Here is a 21606-nt window from a genome sequence, read left to right on the forward strand (position 1 = left end):
CAATTGTAATAGATAGCATGTATGGCTTGTGTACTGGCTTTGAGGTTGAGGGGGTCCAACGTAGTTAGTTTGTTTCCCTCTTGACTGGTTTTAGGTTGTAATTGTTGATCCATTAATATAATTACTTTCTTAGGAAAAAAAAAAGAATCTATAATTATGAACGAATAATAAATTAAGAACGAGTGGCACAAATAGACAGAGATAAAGTCAATGTTGACTTATTTCGATCTGATGTACCGATTAGTCCGTACTATAGCCAAATGCTTTAACTTCTCAAAAATTAGGTCAATTACGCAATTATAATAGAATTCAGTGCATTGTTAATGTATTATCGTAATTAGACTATACAAGTCTCCTAAAATTTAAACACTTGAATGCACTAATTCCTGCCACTTGAATAAGACTTGATCAACAACTTTTTCTTTGAGAGAAAGGTTGGGAAGGGGGGATTGATCAACGTACTCGGTACTTCCACTATAATTGTGACTTGTTTCCAAACAAAGTGCTAGTAGCCGCCATCTTTCAGAAAAAAAGTGCGAGTAGCTGCCAGCAGTTAATGCATATTATTTGACGAGGCGTGATTGTTCGAAAGAAAGAAAGAAACGAGCACAATGAAGGTGTTATAGGCGTCTCATTTTGACATCTTATAATAATTTGATACTAAAGTTAAATCGAAGTTGTATTAAAATAAAGTTATTTGGTATTAAAATGTAACTTTAGTATCAAATTAAAATTTGATATCAAAGTATTCTATTTTGATACTACTTTGACTTTACTTTGGTACTAAAAGTTTTGTGATATGTTATTTTGACATCTCACAATGAGTTGCCAATACTTTCTCAACAAAACATACCTTATATATCGAAAAATTTTAGATGGTCTTTATTCAAAAAAGACTATGGAAAATGTGGGACCACAATAATGAATGTGAGCCGCCCACCTCACCGGCCTTTCTTTTCCCTTTTCTTTTTTGCTTTGAAATGATTTTAGAATATTTCAAAATTATTATTTCTTCTAATTTCTGAAAATAAATAATTTCAAAAAATACAAAATAAAAAAATCAAAAAAATTTTGAAAAAATTCGAAAATTAATTTCGGCTAAATCTTCTCTCCTCTCCTCTACCCTTTCCTCCCTCAAATCTTCCATGAATATTTGATTCTTCTCGAATTTTTAGTAGATTTCTTATTTGGACCATTTTCTTTCCATGAAATGATAAGAATTCATGAATAAATCACGAATTTGTGATGGAGAAGTTGTGAAATCGAAGTTTTAATTTTCAATTTTCGGGAAAAATTTAGGAGGGAAATTTTTTCACTTTCCTCTTTTTCACATTTGTAAATCCATGAAACAGATGAACAAACTTAAAATTATTGATCGTATGTACACCATGAACGCCCGAATTTCCATTTAAATCAATGTTTGAGCTTTTTTTTTTTTGATAATTTTCTCATTTCATTAGTCAATCATCAGAGCACTTACAAATGGGTAAACTGCCCAAAAAAATCAGGGAAAAAAACAACAAGCAATTGAGAAGGTGAAAGTCCTGGGAGGAAAAAACAGGTGGCTTAAAACACTTGCCACATACTACAACCAAGCTACAAAATCAGAGCTTCTGTGGAGCCCTTGTTTTGCGAGGGTGTCGGCTACGATATTGGAGCCACGGAGCCTGTGGTTAATTGAGATATGTAGCCCCCTTGATTGTGCTGATCTGATGAAATTTAGGATAAAGTTCAAGTGCCATGGTCCACCCTTAGGGAGGGAGCACCAGTGGACTGCATTATGAGAATCTGATTCAATTTTTATGGGGAGAGACTTGAATCTTTCACAGTTAAGCGAGATTTGGATGGAGCGATGAATTGCCAGAACTTCAGCAGCATTAATTTCCATGGGAGGGATCGGACAAGAGAACACACATAAAAATTCACCCTTGTTGTTTCTAAGAACGCCCCCTATAGCGGATCTCTTAAGGTTCGGATTGTAGGAAGCATCAACATTCCATTTGAGAGTAGGAGAAATGGGGCCGTCCACTCGAGGGATTTTTTTGGTTGGATGACTAAGGCTGAAGGTGAGTAATTCCATTTGAGACATTCTGGAATTCTCAAGACTTCCTCCGGTGAGTAAGGAAAAGACACATCCCAAGCTTTAATCTAGCATGATAGCCTTAGAAGTATCAAATCTTTAATTTGGGAGGGTGGGATAACTGAGTTATTGAATATTCTACTATTCCTCTCCTTCCAAATTGACCAAGCAATCACAAAAAAACTTGTCTGCCATACTTTCTTGAAGAAGGGGGCCTTGGTGGGGAAAGACCATTGTAAGAAAGCCGCTTCCATGGAGTTGGGATATACCCAAAGGAGATTCCATAGATTAAGCCACCATCCCCATATGTGGGATGCAAAATCACGGTGTAGAAATAAATGAGAGCATGATTCTGGGAACTTATTGCAAAACTGGCACAAGATCTCGGACTCTGGAAGAATGCGCAGGGGAACCAATTATGTTTTTTGTTTAATCTCTCCATTAGCGCTAGCCAGAGGAAAATTTCAATTCTGTGTGGAATTAACCAGACCTTTCTAGAGTCTTTTTGAAGCATGGATGAGATAAGTTTTTTTTGTTCTCCTTTGCAACCGCCAAATAGAAAGAGTTGATTGTGAAATCTCCTGATTTGTCGTGGACCCATAACAGATTGTCTGCATTATTTGGGTCCAAATGCATCTGTTGAAGAATTTGAGAGATGTTCTGGGTCAAATGAAGAAACTCAAAATCAAAATTCTGGGTCATTATGAATTTAACAAAAACATAGTTTGGATTGTTGTAAGATGTTGGAAAACCATCGATTAGGACTGATTTGTGCATTTTTTTAGTATTGATTATCATTGCTAAACTAGATGAAGAATTTCAAAGGAGAGAGAAAAAATCGAAAGGTTGAAGATGAAGTTAAGACAAGATGATTGAACAGACACTTTAGGTAATTACTAATATGGGATTCGGAACGGACACTTTAGGTAATTACTAAATAGGATTCCGGTAATTACCAAAACGTGACAGAAAGGGAGAGAAGATAGAGGAAGGCAGATGAATGTTTGGGTTTGTTTTGATTTCACACGTGCGAAAAATTGTTGTTATACCATTATTTATGATGCAACAGTTTCACTTTGAAAATCCTAAATATAGTCTCCTTTATCTCATACACACACATACAAATACACTCGCAAAGATACCATCTTTTGTAAGGGGATCTAAAACATAAAGTTACTAAATCATTTAGCTCAAAATTTTCTTTAACGTATTGCCATCAAAATACATCAGATGAAACCATATTAAATAAGATCATGCTACACTAGGCAACTGACCAGAAAGATCTGTTCACACCAAACTAGAGCAGATATTTTTATTTAATTCTTATAAGTAAACAGGGAAAGTAGTAAAAAGATCAGTTGAATTTGCAAATGCAGTCAACATTTTACACATATTTGTACTTAACTTAAATAAAGGGGTTTTTGGTTTGGGGTTTTCAAAAATGGGTAGAGAACAAGCAGACTAATTCCCTTAGTTTGTTATTTGTTAGTTCCATTCAATTATTCTCTTTATCCTTTGCTTACCCTCAAACTCCTCTACATTGATTCTCTACTCCCTCAAAAATTTCACTTACCGTTTCTCTCCTCTACTTCATATTCACCTTAACTACCATCCCTCCACTCAAGCCTCAACCCCACCACACAAGCCACCATCGCCACCATCCACCCGAACCACCGCTCATGTACTCGAAACCACCCTCTTACCACCGGAACCCCACACCACCCCATGCAACCTCCACCCTCCACTTGTGTCAACACTCCGATCCTATACCCGGAACTACTCTTTGAACCATCGGAACCTCACCCATGACACCCTATGTACCCCCAACCCTAGAAAGCACCACATTTACCCACACTATTCCTGGAAATCACCAACTTTACCCGACCCCATCTTCAAAACAACCACCCCCAGTCACAGAAACCACCAATTTTGCATTCGAAACCACCATATCTATAAGAGAGATAAGAGAGAGAGAGAGAGAAAGAGAAAACTCCAATAAAATGTGGTCGACAGGAGATCAGGAGAAAGGAACTCCGGCGGTCGCGTGTTTGACCGCTACTTTCGATCAACGATGGTGCCAGGCATAAGTGAGAGAAATAGATGGGGAAGGAAGAAAAGGGTTCAACTTTTGTAACCCTTTATGTTTTCTTACCAAACACATTGATAAATTAAGGGGGTTTAGATTACTTTCTTTTCCTAACCCTTACTTGATTCCTTTTCCTTTTACTTATTTGATGCATGAATATTCACACTACAATTATCTCATTCCACAATGAAGTACTGAATAATCAGTACTCTCAACCTTTGTAAGACACCATTTCTTGTAAAAATAAGTCAATTCTTTTCTTTTCTTTTGATAATTGGGTTTAGCATTATAGGTAAAGAGCCAAAAAAAACACCAAGAGATGTTCGAGAGAGCTCTTCAAAGAGGTAAAACAAAGATTCATCCAAAGCCAAACACCATACACAAGAAAAAAAAAAAGCAACCATAAAACAAAATTTTATTACAATCATGCCAAAAAAATCGATGCTCCTTGTTTGGCCAAATGATCAGCTACAGAGTTTGCATCTCATCCACGACATATGATTGAAAGATTAGGCGAACTCCTTATGGTAGATTTAATGAAGTTGAGTTCAAAATAAAGGTTATGTGGGCCTCTATTGTTGCTATTGCACCATTCCATGCACAGAATTGATCGATGTAGTCGAGTTCAATCATCGAACAAGAATAAAGAACCCAAACCACCATCAAAGACATTTCAATTGCTTTGAATATAGCAAAAACTTCTACCTTGTTGATTTCTTTGAAAGGTATCGGGCAAGAAAACATACTAATGAAAGTGCCTTTCCGATTTCTAAGGATCCCTCCCGCACCCGCTTTCCTTTCTTCCAATTTTCTGATGCGTCAATGTTACATTTCAGTGAAACATATGCAGGAGGACACCAATGTACCAACTCATTATTCATTCTCGTCACTGGACGGAAATTTCTTTCCCATTTTAGAATATCGGGGTACCTGGCATCCAAGGGGGAATAAGGGAAGTCACTATTCCAAGTGTTGATCCACCACCACAATTTGAGAAAAACTAAATCATGTATATCGCATGACACACCTTTGAAAATTTTCTCATTGCTTTATTTCTTCTTATTTCTCAACCTTATTATAGTTTTCATTATCTCCATTTTCTATCATATTATTATAGTCTTTTGCTGTACATTTTTTATCATAAATTGTATGTTGATCTATATATATCAACTAGATACAAACTTTTGTTTTGTAATATCTCAGTTTTTCAATTGTTATACCTTGATATTTTTCACGATTCATAAATTCACTTTGACCATCGTTTGTGATTTGTACGTAAGGAAAAATATAATCATGCGAAATCTTGTTATATTCGTCTTAATATGTATTGTATAGATATCTACTTTTTAATAATTTTTACAAATACAAAACTAGAAATATTAATATTCAAAGTTTTGTATTGATATGTATAAAAATTAAAGTGTAAGTGTCTTTTAGAAATAGGAGTATTATGTATTTAGTTCTACTTTGAATATAGATCATATGCTTTTATGAGCATTGTTTTTACTCATGCAGGATCTAAATTACATAACGTCACGTAAAAATAAAATTGAGATTTTCAATACAGAAAATTTCCAAGTTTTCCTATCTACAAACTACAAGGAATATCTACTTTGAGATTTTTTTTTTTGACAATGGGAAAATTTGCATTATAACTAAAAACAAAAGTACATATTGCTAATACAATCAAACACATAACAAAGCAAAATGAAACTAGGGTAGCTTCATCATTTGCTCTTACAGACTCTTGTAAACAAAAACAAACTATTAATACATAACCAGACCAACTTAGACTACGCTCGAGTGATAATATATAGGTGGTGGGCTTCAGATAGAGGTCTTGTTGGGGCAAGCTTGATATGAGAGGAAACTGTTGAAAGACGACAACCAAACGATGTAGATTGCCACAACTCAGCTAGTAGACCCCAATATCTACTAGCCACAAAATCCCAAGGTCCTTGATACTTACACCTTCCTGGGATTCGACTGATAGAAGTAACCAAGAAGTCACCTCCTTTGGTGACTTCTGACCCTTTTGCAAGGGTAACCAGAGTTTAGTATTGTAAGACTGAAACTCAAAATGCGTGGAGGTCATAACTTACTCTAAATAAAAAAAAGAGGGCCTCCCACAAGATACATTTTTTGGGCGAATTATATTGAAGCAATTCACTCAAATCTACGAATCCGAAGATCCAACCTTGCAATCTCTAACCTAAAAGATCTAATTCACCACAACAGGATGAAAGAGTAAACGTCCTCTCATTTTTGCTACCATACCTATCAGTATTAAATAAACCCAAGCACACCCATACATAAGAAGAAAAATCGAATCTGCATACAACTAAACTAAAACTTAAACACATTACATCAAAACAAGCAAACTAAGACGAATATCCGAATCATTATACCACGTTGTCCACAGTACTTCACCTTCCAAAAGTTGACAGTATCCTTCGCAAACTTGCTACTTCCAAGCCAACCGAATACGATAACTAACACTAACATGGAACGGGGAAAGGAAACTACACTCCAAAATCAAGACTACAGAACGGAGAAGGGATACTAAAACTTAACCACTGTAACTGAAACCGGGTAAGGGGATACTAAACTTAGCCACTTAACTAGAACCGGGAAATGAAAACCTATGACCTAAAACTGAACCAGTAACACGGACCAAGGAGGGGAACCTAAACCTAGAAAACTCAAATATAGCAGGAGGGGAAGCACGAAGGAAAATGCTACCACCAATCCTGGTGAACTGACTAAAGGCAAGGATCGACGTGAATTCGAAACGGAGTGACTCGACCATGGGGAAGGGGGAGGTTGACACGACTGCGGGGAAGGGAGAGGGTTTGACACAACGATGGGGGAAGGGAGGAGGGGACGCGACTGCAGGGATGGGGGAGGGGGACGACGCAACAGGGGAGGGAGGGGGGCGACACAACAAAGGAGATGAGGAAAGGGCAACATAACTTTGGGGAAGGTGAAGGTTGACGCGACTGTGAGGAAGGGGAGTAGGATGACGCGATTGCGGAGGAAGAGAAGAGGTGGCACAACAGCAAGGGAAAGGAGAGGAGAGGAGGAGACAACGCGACGGTAGAACGAGGAGGGGACAAAACGACGCAACGGAAGAACAAGGAGGGGACGAACGACACTGAGGGCGAAAGAGGGGACCCATCGTAGCTCGTCGACGACCCCGCGGCCACTAGCGAGCCTTTTGGGTGGCAAGGGAATGTTAAGGCTTTATAAAGTTTAGTTTTTTGGGGGGCGTTTTTGAGAGACAGGAAAAGGATATGTCTACATATTTAAGACGAAGTTTATAGATAGAATTTGTACCTTTCGAATATTAAGGTACACAACTAGCTAGAGGTTAAATGTACGATTGGTAACGAGTAGGTTCTCAGCGCGCATCATTAGTTCTTTGTTTCATCAACTTAGTGAAATTTTATTGCACGCCACGAGTTTCTCCTTGGAGATCACGATTTAAAGGATCAATTATGAAACAGATTCTCATCTACTACATCTACTACGAAACCACAAAATCATGAATAGTATGTACATAGTGGGGAGTTCAGTCAACTTACACAGCCAACGGAGGTTCCATACTAAAATCAATCGCCAATAGAAAAATAAATCCTTTAATTTATAATAATACGTTATTTTCCCTCTTCTTTTTCCAATGTAGGAAAATGTACAGTGGTGCACAACAACCAAGGGGTTTAAGTTTCATTCTCATTATATTAAACCTAAGAATATTAGACCTACTTTAAAGCATTAGATAAAACCAACGAAGATTAGACCTACTTTTAAAGCAGAAGGATTGCGCTATTTGTTTTTCATTTCATAGATTTTTTTTACCAAACTTCTTTAATAGGTATACTACTATGAATATAAGAAAATCTCATATAATAATGTTACAGTCTTATATATCAATGTAAATACACAATCAAATTTCAGTTAAACCAAGATAATTTATTGGCTAAGAGAAATAAAGAATAAAAAAGAAAGGACTGTATCGCGCGCAATCTCTCTCTATGATTATCCATTTGGCTAAGATAAACAAAGTTCAATAAGTCTAAGATAATCAAAGTCCAATTAGACTAAGATAATCTAGCCAAACTTATAAATCTAAGGAATAAACTGTAAACACCAAACAACAATGATCTCTTCTTTTCTCTTCTCTTGAGGAGGAGCATTTCACACACCTCATTATTTTCACCTTCAAAAACAGTCTCGGCAAAAGACGGTTGATATAAATTCAGGCATTATCATTTATACTTCCTCCGTTCCTTAATAAGTGAAACACTTCTCTCTTTTATGTGAAAGCTTTTTTAGAGAAGTGTTTCACTTATTATGGAACGGAGGAAGTAATAAACTTTCCCTAAATCCTATTGAATCAAAATACAGCAAAAACACTTGGTGTGTGTAGATATAGAAATTCCTCAGAAGAGTCTGAACTGCATTTGGATAACACTACTATGACAAATTCATACATCTAAAATCTAAATACTGGAGTTCTAGACCTTAACACAATCCAAGTACACATCTGTAAATCCTCAAATGCGTCAAAGAGGTTGAAGTCATCTTAGATAAACAGCTACTCTTCAAACCTTAGTTTATAAAAAAAAAAACCCTCCCTAACCCAACCTTTCCGTGTAATTCTATACATTTTGTTGCACTTTAACCCTTATCCCTCTCCATTCACATTAATATAAACGAAAAAAATCCTAACGAAGCCGATGTGCATAGGCAATATACCTATACAGAGATGCCATACATATTCAGAGGTCAAAGACAACTACCTAGATGACCCAAATCATAAACCTCCATATGTACTATCTTAGTGCGGGGTTCGGTACCAAGAGACCACTGACCCAGACAAGGACATAGGAAATGTCGGTCATAGCAAGTGAGAAATTGTTTGCTCTCAACATATCCTATCAGAAAATACTATATCGTAGATGGCTCACCGCAAACTATTGGAGCAACAAGTTGATGATTGACGGGCATTGAAGTGGGAAGAACTGCCATATTGTCATCATTTGTACCATTAACTGAAGCCGTGCTGCTATTTAGAGTTTGCTCCAATAAATGGACTAGTGAGATAAATACTTCCATCCTCGTGACATCCCTGTTTGCCTACAATCAAACATGTGAACAACACAAAGGAAGTCAAATTGTCAGTTTCTCAAGAATATGATTCTTACATTACTTTGTAAACAACATAACAGAAGTCAATAGTCATGTTCTTGAGAATTACCTCAACTGCAAAGCGTGCCCATATTTTGTCATTCCGCACTTCCATGACCCCCTTTAAGATGGTCAAACCTAGTCCTCTAATTATATCAGCTATCTCCAAAAAAAAGCCCCGATGTTCGCAAAGCATCTGAGCAAATAAACATCATCACAGATTATTACTGAAATAACCTCAAAAGGAGGATTTATCAGTGGTTTACTTCTAAAGGAAAGAAGTTACCTCTATAAGCAATTGACGAGGAGGATTCAAATCTTCAACCACTATCGGACAAACCATAGATTGGGAGCCAAGCTCAAAGGCCCAGGTTGCACTGCCCTGAAAACCATCCTTTGAAAGCATTCCACCTTCCTTGTTAGCAATCTGCAGGATCAGAAACAGAGAACTAGAACACTTAACACCTCTTACGTTTTGCTTTTAAGAACTAAATCTAAGACCAAACTAATTCGCCATTCAGAAGTTGAGTTCAGTGCACATGTTGAGTTCATGACATGAACTTAGTGGTTATCTCTAAAAATAGTAGTGAAGCAAAAATGATCATCTCTACCTTTGATTCCACTGTCTGTTTTAGTTTGTCAGCATGCTTAGTTACACTCTGCAGGAAAAGCATATGCTTTATTGTACGTTCCAGCAAAGCATCTATACTACACTGCACAACAAAAAATAAAGTGTCAAATGTCACTCTACAAATTGTTAAATCGAGAAGTGAAGGAAGATAAATCATGGGGCATGTTTTACCTTAGATCCATTTGGCACTATCTCACGCAGCTCCTTCACGCGATCTTGGATCATCTGCCGATCTTTAGGCCTTGGTCTAGGATTTTCTCCGGGTTTAAGTCTTTTACGATTTGATTTTCCTCCATCTGACTTTTTTGAATTTGCAGTAGAAACACTAGTACTAGGCCCTTGTTCAATCCAGGAACTAATTTGTGATCCATATGTACAGCTTCTATTGTCATTCGTGCCACAAGCAGACCTGACCGGATTTCCTATTGGTTCAACTAATTTAACTATAGGCTTAGAAAGCCCAAAAATCTGGTCCTGCATCCTATCTGACATATCATACAGCCCAGATACCAGAGGGTTGCTGCGAGGAATATGAGGGACAGAGCAATTACTAATCTTCGACAGAGTGGTCTTGCATGAAGCATCATCATCTGAGATCTGCCTGACACCAGACCCAACACCACATATCACAGCATCTAAGAGATGATCGGAACCCGATGAAGAGAAAACACCACTTTCTGAGATTCCTTCATAATTTGAATAGACCTGATCAGATCCCAAATTTTGCAGGCTCACAGATTTTGTCAATTCCTTTATGTGATTTTTTGAATTTGCAGAGATGTTGGGAGGAAAGTAACTAGTGTTTCCATTTAGGAGTTTATTTTTAAAATCCACTCCCAGTACATCGAATAAGTCATCTCCTGCTGATGATTGAACAAATATATTCTCAGGCACAGAGTTCTTCAATAATGTTACATGACTTCCAATACCAAAGTTATCATGAATGGAACCACCAGATTGCATATGCTCTTGTTTTCTCGTAGGTGTTTCCAGGACTTCACAACTATCGTTATCCTGCAGTTTTCCATGGATATACTTAGCATTCAGTGCACCATCTTTGGTATAATTTTCATGATCGAGAACACCTGTTAACGTGCTAGTGCTACTAGGATTATCTGTCTTCAACAACCCAAACACATCATTGATAGAAGAATCCAAATTAGCAGAATCAGATGTTTGAAAAGAATGGGCATGTTCACCAATCATACCAACATCAAATTCATACTTTCCAGACAAGATGGTTTCGTTCTGATTCAAAGCAGCAAGATGGCATTTATTAGGGTTGCAGACAGATGCTGAAGTGCTATCTTTGCCCTCTGCTGAACCTTCATGTGAGACCATCATCTGCTTCAATGTTGTTGGGTGCCAACTTGCAAAAGATCGATGACGATTGATCCCTGATCCTGGACTATTTGAAGTTGACTGACTTATCAAACAATCAGATTTCAAAGGCATTACAACACCTCGATTGCTTTTGTTTGCTACCAAAGCATTTGCATGGACATCAGAATTTACAATAGAACTGATCATCACTGCATCATGATCTTCTTTGCCCTTGCTTAAATCTTGAGTCAGGCTAGGCATTTTAAATGTTGAACCACTAACTTGCAAGTTATCTTGAAAGTGAGTAAGAAGACAATTGGATGATTGACTGGCAAGCCTCTGAATCTCAGAAGTGGTTCTCTGCAGGTTGATTTTGCCTGCAGCTACACCACTATAGTTCGTCGTGGTTGGATTTCCATGTAGATTGATAGGGTTAGTTGTTACATCAGCAACCGGGAGCCCCAACATGGAGGCAGCGTCTTTAGCAAAATAATTATCAGAGGTGAACACACTGGGAACACAACCCACTTGAAGAATAAAACTCCTCACATCATGCACAAAGCCAACATTCTCCATTATCTGAAGCATAAAGTACATCAGGAAAACAAATAAAAGCAGGAAAGCAGGAGTCATGTTATAGACATCAATTAAAGGATAACTAAGAAACCAACATTTGACAACATAATCCACGTCTGTTTCTACATGAGAGATAAGGATGACCAAACATATCCTATGAAATGCTTCGAATTTCACATGGCCTTTAGTTAGTTAAAAAATAAATAAATTATGTCAACTCCATCACCTCATCAAAGGTGTAGCATGACTTTACGTAATAAATTTGACGAAATTGTAACCTAGTGCATTAAAAGACAGGTAAGCCATCTCCAGTTCATAATGCATATACTCATTGAATTGGTAGTGAAGCATCAGATCAGGTCATGTAGGGTATCAGACATGACACATCATTGCAAAAAATGACTGGTAAGTGAGACTTTCCACAAATTCAGGTATCTAATATAACCCTTGAAGGGCCCGATTACTTAATCAGATCTGTCCAAGAAATAAGATATGAGAAGGGCATACCGACTTGTTACTGTAATACGTCCTAGATGTAGGATTTTTCATATGGTTACTACTTACTGGTTAGCGTGCCTGACCTGTAATGTGAATTATGGAATGCGATTCGAAATCAAATTAAGCAAAGTGCAATAAGATCTGTTGCACCAGAGAGTCCTCCTCATAGAAAGGAAGTACATGTATGCCTTAATCAGACCAAACCAAACCGTATCAGATCCAAAAGCGGAGCAAACCGAATCATTTGGTGCGATCTGGTTTACTGTTTGACAATTACATTAACTTATGCTTTTGATACTTGTGCTTTAATTAAGTTAAATTAACTTATTTTACTTGTGCTTCAATTTTAAATGTTCTTCGAAACTTCAACCTTTGATTGTCTTTGAAAGGCAATATTCTAACACAATGGTAAATTCTAACAATGAGACAACAGAGATGGCAACCCAGCCAATATGTTTTTGGTTATTAACTTATTATGGAAGAGAGGATACAAAGATACATAATATTTGTAATTTTTTCACAACCTAAAATATTGTTCGAATGCTGAAGTGACAAATTACAATAACTGGATTGTTAGAATATACAAAGATGAAAAGTATTAGCGTGTTTCAAATGGAAAAAAATTCACGCCCAATTTTTTTAAGTACTATATAGGTACTCACATTGCAACAGTCGTCTCAATAGACATTATTACAAAAAAAAAAAAAAAAAGATAGTAGATTTTGTGCATGAACTATATCCAATATTAGGCTCATTTTATAAATAAAGAAAAATTATAGTTGTTGGGATAATAATTATTACCATCTTTTATTTTATTTTTATAAAAAATATCATCAAATGGTTGCAAGAAGAAAAGAAAACTTAAGTAATTGCAATAGTATGTGGGCCCCACACATTGGAGAGTCATCTCTCATTCAACCCAAATGGTGTCTCCCCCAAGAGCCACTTTGCAAAGTGTCTCCATGGAGAGACACCCAAGAGCTTCATTGTAATTTGTACATGATCTAGGAGTCCGTGATTTTAAAAGTGTCACAACTAAATTTAAACGGAAGAAGTAGTTGGTTTGTGGCGTTAAGCCGAATGGGGTTGGAAAATGGACGTAGTGAACTGATGAGGAGTTGGAGTATGGGCCGCTAGAATTTGGTCTTCCAGAGAAGTGGGCAGCTAAAAATCTGTTTCACAAAAAGAAGCTTTTGTGGAGATATATTTCCTGAAAGACGAGAATGATAGACTACATGTGTAGATCCGACTTCCTTGATCAAAAGGTGAGCAGTGTTCCAGAAAATTGATCTATTGAGAAGGTGAAGAAAACTTATGAAGTAAGCCAGCTTTCTCCTCCCCAGACTTTGCAGCTTGTTTGGTAAACGATAATAAATTGTGATCATTATAGTAAACTTGTACATATTTTTCAAGGATGTCTAATGCCAAAGTTAATTAGTAAGGAATTTCTTTCTAGCATTGTTGTAGTAAACTTGTATGTATTTTTCTCAATAAATTAACATTATGACTCATTACAACCTCTAAAGGTGGTATAGAAATTCATGAAGAAAAATCACATACTTGAGGGGGAAAAGCACTGTTTAAGACATTGTCATGGGACTTATTTAAGACATTGTCATAGAAAGGAAGTACATGTATGCCTTAATCAGACCAAACCAAACCGTATCAGATCCAAAAGCGGAGCAAACCGAATCATTTGGTGCGATCTGGTTTACTGTTTGACAATTACATTAACTTATGCTTTTGATACTTGTGCTTTAATTAAGTTAAATTAACTTATTTTACTTGTGCTTCAATTTTAAATGTTCTTCGAAACTTCAACCTTTGATTGTCTTTGAAAGGCAATATTCTAACACAATGGTAAATTCTAACAATGAGACAACAGAGATGGCAACCCAGCCAATATGTTTTTGGTTATTAACTTATTATGGAAGAGAGGATACAAAGATACATAATATTTGTAATTTTTTCACAACCTAAAATATTGTTCGAATGCTGAAGTGACAAATTACAATAACTGGATTGTTAGAATATACAAAGATGAAAAGTATTAGCGTGTTTCAAATGGAAAAAAATTCACGCCCAATTTTTTTAAGTACTATATAGGTACTCACATTGCAACAGTCGTCTCAATAGACATTATTACAAAAAAAAAAAAAAAAGATAGTAGATTTTGTGCATGAACTATATCCAATATTAGGCTCATTTTATAAATAAAGAAAAATTATAGTTGTTGGGATAATAATTATTACCATCTTTTATTTTATTTTTATAAAAAATATCATCAAATGGTTGCAAGAAGAAAAGAAAACTTAAGTAATTGCAATAGTATGTGGGCCCACACATTGGAGAGTCATCTCTCATTCAACCCAAATGGTGTCTCCCCCAAGAGCCACTTTGCAAAGTGTCTCCATGGAGAGACACCCAAGAGCTTCATTGTAATTTGTACATGATCTAGGAGTCCGTGATTTTAAAATGTCACAACTAAATTTAAACGGAAGAAGTAGTTGGTTTGTGGCGTTAAGCCGAATGGGGTTGGAAAATGGACGTAGTGAACTGATGAGGAGTTGGAGTATGGGCCGCTAGAATTTGGTCTTCCAGAGAAGTGGGCAGCTAAAAATCTGTTTCACAAAAAGAAGCTTTTGTGGAGATATATTTCCTGAAAGACGAGAATGATAGACTACATGTGTAGATCCGACTTCCTTGATCAAAAGGTGAGCAGTGTTCCAGAAAATTGATCTATTGAGAAGGTGAAGAAAACTTATGAAGTAAGCCAGCTTTCTCCTCCCCAGACTTTGCAGCTTGTTTGGTAAACGATAATAAATTGTGATCATTATAGTAAACTTGTACATATTTTTCAAGGAATGTCTAATGCCAAAGTTAATTAGTAAGGAATTTCTTTCTAGCATTGTTGTAGTAAACTTGTATGTATTTTTCTCAATAAATTAACATTATGACTCATTACAACCTCTAAAGGTGGTATAGAAATTCATGAAGAAAAATCACATACTTGAGGGGGAAAAGCACTGTTTAAGACATTGTCATGGGACTTACTAGCAATATCTTATAAACTCATTATCATTACCACCTACTGGAAGAGCCATTGATGCCATCTAATGCATCCACTAATCCCATCTAATGCATCCACTAGCCTTTAACTCTACAGTTAGATCATTTAAGCACTCTTTTTTTCCACAAAATTATAAACTCAATAGTACAAAGGGTCTCTGATAAGAGAAAGATTCTAGATAAAGTGAGCTTCTAAGTTCTAACTTCCAAAAGACGTCAGATCACTCAATACATCACCATTTTGTCTGTGAAGATAAAGCTGATAAAGAATTATAGATGTAAAGTGCTTTTAGGTATGATTTTTCTCATAGGAAATCCACTCAACAACAAATGATAATGATAGTAGTTTACTACTATCAAACCAAAGAACTTCACTGAGCACACAAATAACTCAATTCTCATCATCTGACAAGATTTAAAGAAAGGTAAATATTGAACTCACAGTTAAGGATGAACCAAGCTGAAGAACTCCATGTGGAATAACTGGAATGACAGCAATTGTCTGCAATATAGATATACATTTGAGTAAAAATTAACAGAAGGGCAACACCATGACAGAAGTAGTAAAAGTTCTAACAGCAGCAGCACAGAAGAAAAAAAGAGCAAAAAAATTAAGAACGTTATGCATTTGATCCTTACTTGCATGCCAGCAGAAAATTGATGGCGAACCTCATTCAGAACCTGACAAAAAACATGAGGATTCCAGTCAGATAATGCTGAGTGAACTCAATAAAACTCAATCTTGCAATCTGTCTACACTTTTGCAATAAAAAATTGTCATTTCATACAGAGCACAAACACAAATATTCATGAACTTCTTTACAGTAACATACTCTTTTATAGGAACATATTCAGGAAACAATTAACTAGCTTTTACTAGATCAGTAATATAGAAAAATCAATTCTTCTATGAAAAGGTAGACTGTCTCCACAGACTCCACGTAATAAATCGATGTTTCGTCAAACACAAAGATCTTTAATTCGTCTTGTGCAATAAGTCGACACATCATCGAGAAGCAAGCATCCCAACTTCTTATCTAATCAGGCGAAGGGTGAAGCACCCAGCTTTTACTAGATGATTAATCTATCTCCACCACATAAAAAAGCGACGTATAATTTCTTCATATACCTCAGCTGGGTGAGCAATTTCATTGTATAATCCAGAGACAATCCATTGATGGTTTCCTGTAAATGCAGCTCGACCAACTAACCTACAAACATCCGCGACAAATATTTTAAAATAAAATCAAAATAAGACAAATAATACTTCCTCCCTTCTTTATCACTACTAATTGTTATATATTTCCCTTATTTAAAAGTTTCATATTAATCACTACATATCCATTTTTGGTAAAATATCTTTATTTCTCTCCTCATCACATGGGTCCCTCTTTTTATCTACTTTCTCCGTTTCAATTTAGTTGTGACACTTTCTATTTCAGGAAGTTTCAATTTAAGTTGTGACACTTTCATCTTGGATAATAACTTCTCTCTCCTCTCCAAAATTGCCTAGAAGTCCGTAATTTTAAAAGTGTCGCAACTAAATTAAAACGGAGGAAGTATGTCTATCTCTCTCCTATTCCTTAATATATGTGCCTTCCCTACATGTTTCCTTCATTTTTTTAGTGCCAAAGCTTCAATTTTGTGAGATACAGTACATAATAAAGCCAAGAAAAGGAATAAAACAAAGTTGAGGTATACCCTTCTCCAACCACATTAACATGGTTAGACATCATCATCCTATCCATAAGCATATGCACTTTCTCACCCACTTGTGCCCCATTATTATAACCTTCCTGTTTCTGCAAACATCGATTCTGGGCCGCACTCGAAGATGATCCATAATAGCATTCTTCCCATATCAGTAGCCTGCAAAAACCATATGTTAAAATTAAATTACCAAATAATAATACCCAACTAATTTAAATTAGCCACCAAAAACTAGTATTACTCCTAAAAATTTACTTCCAAGACAAAAACAAAAATGAGATGAAGGAAGAAACTGAAAGCTTGTTTTTTTTAAAATCTGTTAAATTCTCAAAGACAATAAAGACGAAACCAAAGATATAAAACTCCAAAAACAAAGAATCAAAACTGAAACAAGGGAAAAGTACATGGACTGACATTTAATTGGTAAATTCTTTTCAGTCTTGTTACTTCTAAGTTCTACCAATTAAAAAAAAAAAACCCATAAAATAAAAAAATAAAATAAAAACAATTATTTCAGCACTGCAGTTCATTGACTGTTTTTGACCCTAAAAAGACCAAACACAAACATTGATACTTCATTTTCTTACTAACTTTTCTTTCATTTTCTCAGCCAAAAAAAATTAAAATATTCGATTACTAATCTAAAATAAATAAAACCCTTCTATCTAAAAAAGTAAAACGTTAGATTTATTATAATGAAATGAAATAGAAATGAGAAAAACTTACTTAGGATTTTGGCAACCGATTTTCCAAAAAACGGCATAAGACCATTGATTAACTCCACATATAGCCTTGAGAACTTCTTTCAACAAGTAACCCATCACTTTCGGGTAACGAAATGTCTTAAAAACGACGTGTTTAACAGGAAACAGCAAAATCGATAAAATCTCAAATAAAGTAAATAACAAGTGTTAGCTAAATACATAGCTCATACATTTTGCAATTTTGATATCCTTTGTCTAATCATAATATGTTTTGATCATAATATGTTTTGACGTGTGCGCACCTTTCTCATCATACGCCTTCTACTAATTAATAAATAAATAAAAAAAGGCTAACTTCCGCGGCACGAACCTCTCCCCGCTTGTTTAGTTCTTAACCCACCAGTCCTTTTTCTCAATGGATCCAAATTTTCGACGATGGTGGTGTTGATATCCATGGTAAGAGGGAGAAATTGAGAAGTAGTAGGAGAGAGAATTTGGAGAGAGAAAATATGGGAATTAAGAGTGTAGAGTCTAGACAATACCAGAAGATTTAAGCTCGTAATCAAAGAAAAGAATGTCCATTTTCGAGTGAAGTGAGGAGAAGAAAGAAGAAGAGCAGAAGAGGTAAGAAAAATGATAATGGCGGAAGAAGTAAAAGGAAAAGGGTAAGAAAGTAAGTTGAATTTTTTGTCGTTGGGGGGATTGGGAGTAGGCGGAATTGCTGTCGAAAGAGATGACGTTGGTAGAGGACATTAATACCCTTCCTTATTTCGTTAGTAGTAAAAGACTAGAGAGTAAAGAAAAGAGAAGTAGAGAGAGAATCGAAAGGGGCATGTGAGAGTGTCGGGACAGAGGGAATTCTGAGGCGTTTCTCTTTTGAGACGCGTGTCCCATTATCATCGTATTATTCTTGGATTTTACTTTCTTTTTCTCTATTTTTCACCCACAATCCAAAACATTATTTTTATATCACTTCTCCCCCTTATTTATTACTTCCTCCGTTTCTTTTTACTTGCAACGGTTTGACTTTTACACTATTCACCAACTCTACTTGGTTTATGTTTGGTGATTTATAGTTAAGGAAAAAAATATTCATGTGGGATCTTGTTACATTCGTCTGAATGTATATTTTCCAAATATATACTTTTTATAATTTTTATTTATCGGTAATTAAACTTATTGATGGTTGAAATTATGCATTGGCAAGCGTGAAAGTCAAACTGTTGCAAGTAAAAAGAAACAGAGGAAGTACATACTACCTCTCTATTTTTTTAGTTGTACCATTTGATTTTTCACATTTGCCGAGACGATTCTTTGAACGTTAATATCTCTTATTGGGTGCAAGTAAAAAATATAAAAATTTGATATTTAGAATCCTCGCATTGAGACGAATCAAACAAGACCCCACTTGACTATGTTTTTTCTTATATAATAATGCGAGATAACTTAACAAAGTTGATTGATGAATAGTGCCACCAAACCAAATGGTGCAACTAAAAAAGTACGGAGGTAGTACATAACAAATATCAATATTATATTTTAATGTATTTTAATAGAGTTGGCAATTCTAAAGGTTACTCAAAATATTTTCTAGTACTTATCGAGTTAGTCCCATCTTTATGGAATAGGAGAAAGTGAACTGAAATGAATTAAATTGATAGAATTGAATTGCAAAAAAAAAATATGAAATTAACAAAATTGAACTGAAAATAAATCTAAAAAATATGGTCTTACTTTGATTTATTTTTTCAATTGAGGCACTTTGAGGATAAGGATTTTCTTTACTCTCCTCTCTTAAAGGCCTTTAATTAGGAGAAACTGAACTCGACTGTAATAAACTGAACTGAATTGATGAAATGCAAGAAAGTTGAACACGAGATAGTGTTTGAATTGAACTGAACTGTGATAAACTGATCTAAACTACAAAAAATAAACTGAAAACAAGTCCAAAAGAATAGGGTATGACTGTTAAAGTGTCTAGCTCAAAGGGAATTATTCATCATACACCCAAGGCTATTTTTTGCTCATTTGAAAATTTCGAAAGAGTAATGAGATATGGGTGTACCATGTAGATGGTATACCCGAAGGATAGCAGTTAGCTCAAGTGGGTAGAGCGCTCCCCCTTGGCCCTTGAGGTCAGGGGTTCGATTCTTACTCCCAGCATTATGTTGGGGTATTTCCTTAGCATGTTATACATGCCTTACCAGCCAATGTGTTGGTGTTTCCTACAGGCTAGTAACCTTGTAGGGGTTAGCCCTTGAGCTGACTTAATTTCCTAATCAAAAAAAATGTAGATGGTATACCCGAATGTAGGCTAAAAATTCTTTATAGCCCACTAATCCGAGGCGAATTGATCTGTGCGAGGTTCTCTTTCGGTAGGAAAATTCATCTTACCAATCTAAAAAAATTAGTGAGTTAGTACTTCATCAAACACCTTAGTTTCCTCGTTAATATTATCTTAATTCATTTCTTTTTTATCTATACAAATTTTATTTTGACCTTATTAGTTCTTATCTAAAGAAATTTTATTGGTCATGTCTAAACTTATCTTACTTTTATTTGAATTTAAATTTTCTTATAAGGATTAAAAATAGTTGAACAAAAAAGAATCAAACTTTGAGTAACATGTGTAACATCAACTAAGGACTTGTTTTATTCAACTTATATTTGCTTATTTAAACTTAATTAACTGAACTTATATGAACTTATTAGAATATCTAAACTTATTAGAATCTATTTTATGAGAATCTTAAATCTTATTTTTGCTGAATTGAACTTACTATAACTTATTAGACATTTTATGAATGTATATATCTTAACTTAATAAAAATTGCATTGTCTGAGCTTATATTTTCTAATAAAGACTAAAAATAAGGTGAACAAAACAAACTCTAATCAGTATCAATGAGTAGTCAAAATTCCTATGAAGTTGCAATTCATAGGAAATAAATTACTTAATCAAATTTATTAAAAATTGGTTAAATTATTTGGTTGGCAATGGGAGAATTAAATTCCCATGAGAATTCCTACTTACCTAGGAAACCTAGCTAGGTAAGTGACTGTTCATTTTGTGGGAACTCAAAATTCATAGAAATTTCTAATTCATTTTTTTTTGCTATTTTGCGTCAACCAAACAACTCAACAAATTTTCAATTCCTATAAATTTCTATTTTTCATGTTTTTTCATATCAACCAAACAACCACTAATTATAACAACTAATTTTACATGACAAGTAACTGATTATATGAAATAGTATCATAAAGTGAGCAATTAATGTAGAGGATGAAATATCCAATACTTAATCTTTTGGATGTTTATCATTGTAAGTTAGAGAAAAACATGATTAACCTTCACCATAAACAAAATAGAGAAAAAGATTAAGTTTGCATGCGCTATACCAAATTCAAGCTAAGGGCGGAAATAAGATATGTTAAACAATAATACTCATTCGTCTTCGAACAACTAACTCATCCTGTTGTTGCATTCTTTTTCACTGCTCAATACCAAATACTAAATATTCTATTTCTTGGTACGACCATAACTAAGCTGACATGACAGTCATTGTTTTCCTCTCTGTTTTCTGTTTTCTTCAATTAATAAATTAATAAATAAACACATCTACATTCCCTTTGATAATCATCAGTCTTTGTTATGTGGCTGAATGTAATTGATGCTTATATTCTAACACCCTATCTTCATTAATAATTAATTATCATTATTACAGTTAATATATTATTA

The 21606-nt window shown here is 35.2% G+C and overlaps 1 protein-coding gene across 3 annotated transcripts; it reads right to left on the reverse strand.

The window, feature by feature from the left end:
• Nucleotides 1-4563: 4563 nt before the first annotated feature.
• Nucleotides 4564-18679, reverse strand: LOC104899854 (transcription factor LHW). Of its 3 annotated transcripts, XM_057390932.1 has the most exons (11): nucleotides 17890-18662; nucleotides 17155-17322; nucleotides 16583-16664; nucleotides 16093-16134; nucleotides 15896-15955; nucleotides 10159-11889; nucleotides 9968-10069; nucleotides 9643-9783; nucleotides 9427-9552; nucleotides 9137-9305; nucleotides 4564-5096 (listed from the first exon to the last, which is right to left on the reverse strand). In XM_057390932.1, exons 1-11 carry the CDS (start codon nucleotides 17982-17984, stop codon nucleotides 5080-5082), a joined length of 2733 nt encoding a protein of 910 aa, XP_057246915.1. In that variant the 5' UTR covers nucleotides 17985-18662; the 3' UTR covers nucleotides 4564-5079. The 3 variants fall into 3 exon arrangements, with proteins under 3 accessions (XP_057246915.1, XP_010685440.2, XP_048490108.1); XM_010687138.4 differs by lacking the exon at nucleotides 4564-5096 and having other exon boundaries at nucleotides 8071-9305; nucleotides 17890-18658; XM_048634151.2 differs by lacking the exons at nucleotides 4564-5096; nucleotides 9137-9305; nucleotides 9427-9552 and having other exon boundaries at nucleotides 9644-9783; nucleotides 9968-10064; nucleotides 17890-18679.
• Between the last annotated feature and the right edge of the window lie 2927 nt (nucleotides 18680-21606).

The sequence above is a fragment of the Beta vulgaris genome, chromosome 7, assembly GCF_026745355.1.
Source record: "Beta vulgaris subsp. vulgaris cultivar EL10 chromosome 7, EL10.2, whole genome shotgun sequence".
Classification (NCBI taxonomy): Eukaryota; Viridiplantae; Streptophyta; class Magnoliopsida; order Caryophyllales; family Amaranthaceae; genus Beta; species Beta vulgaris.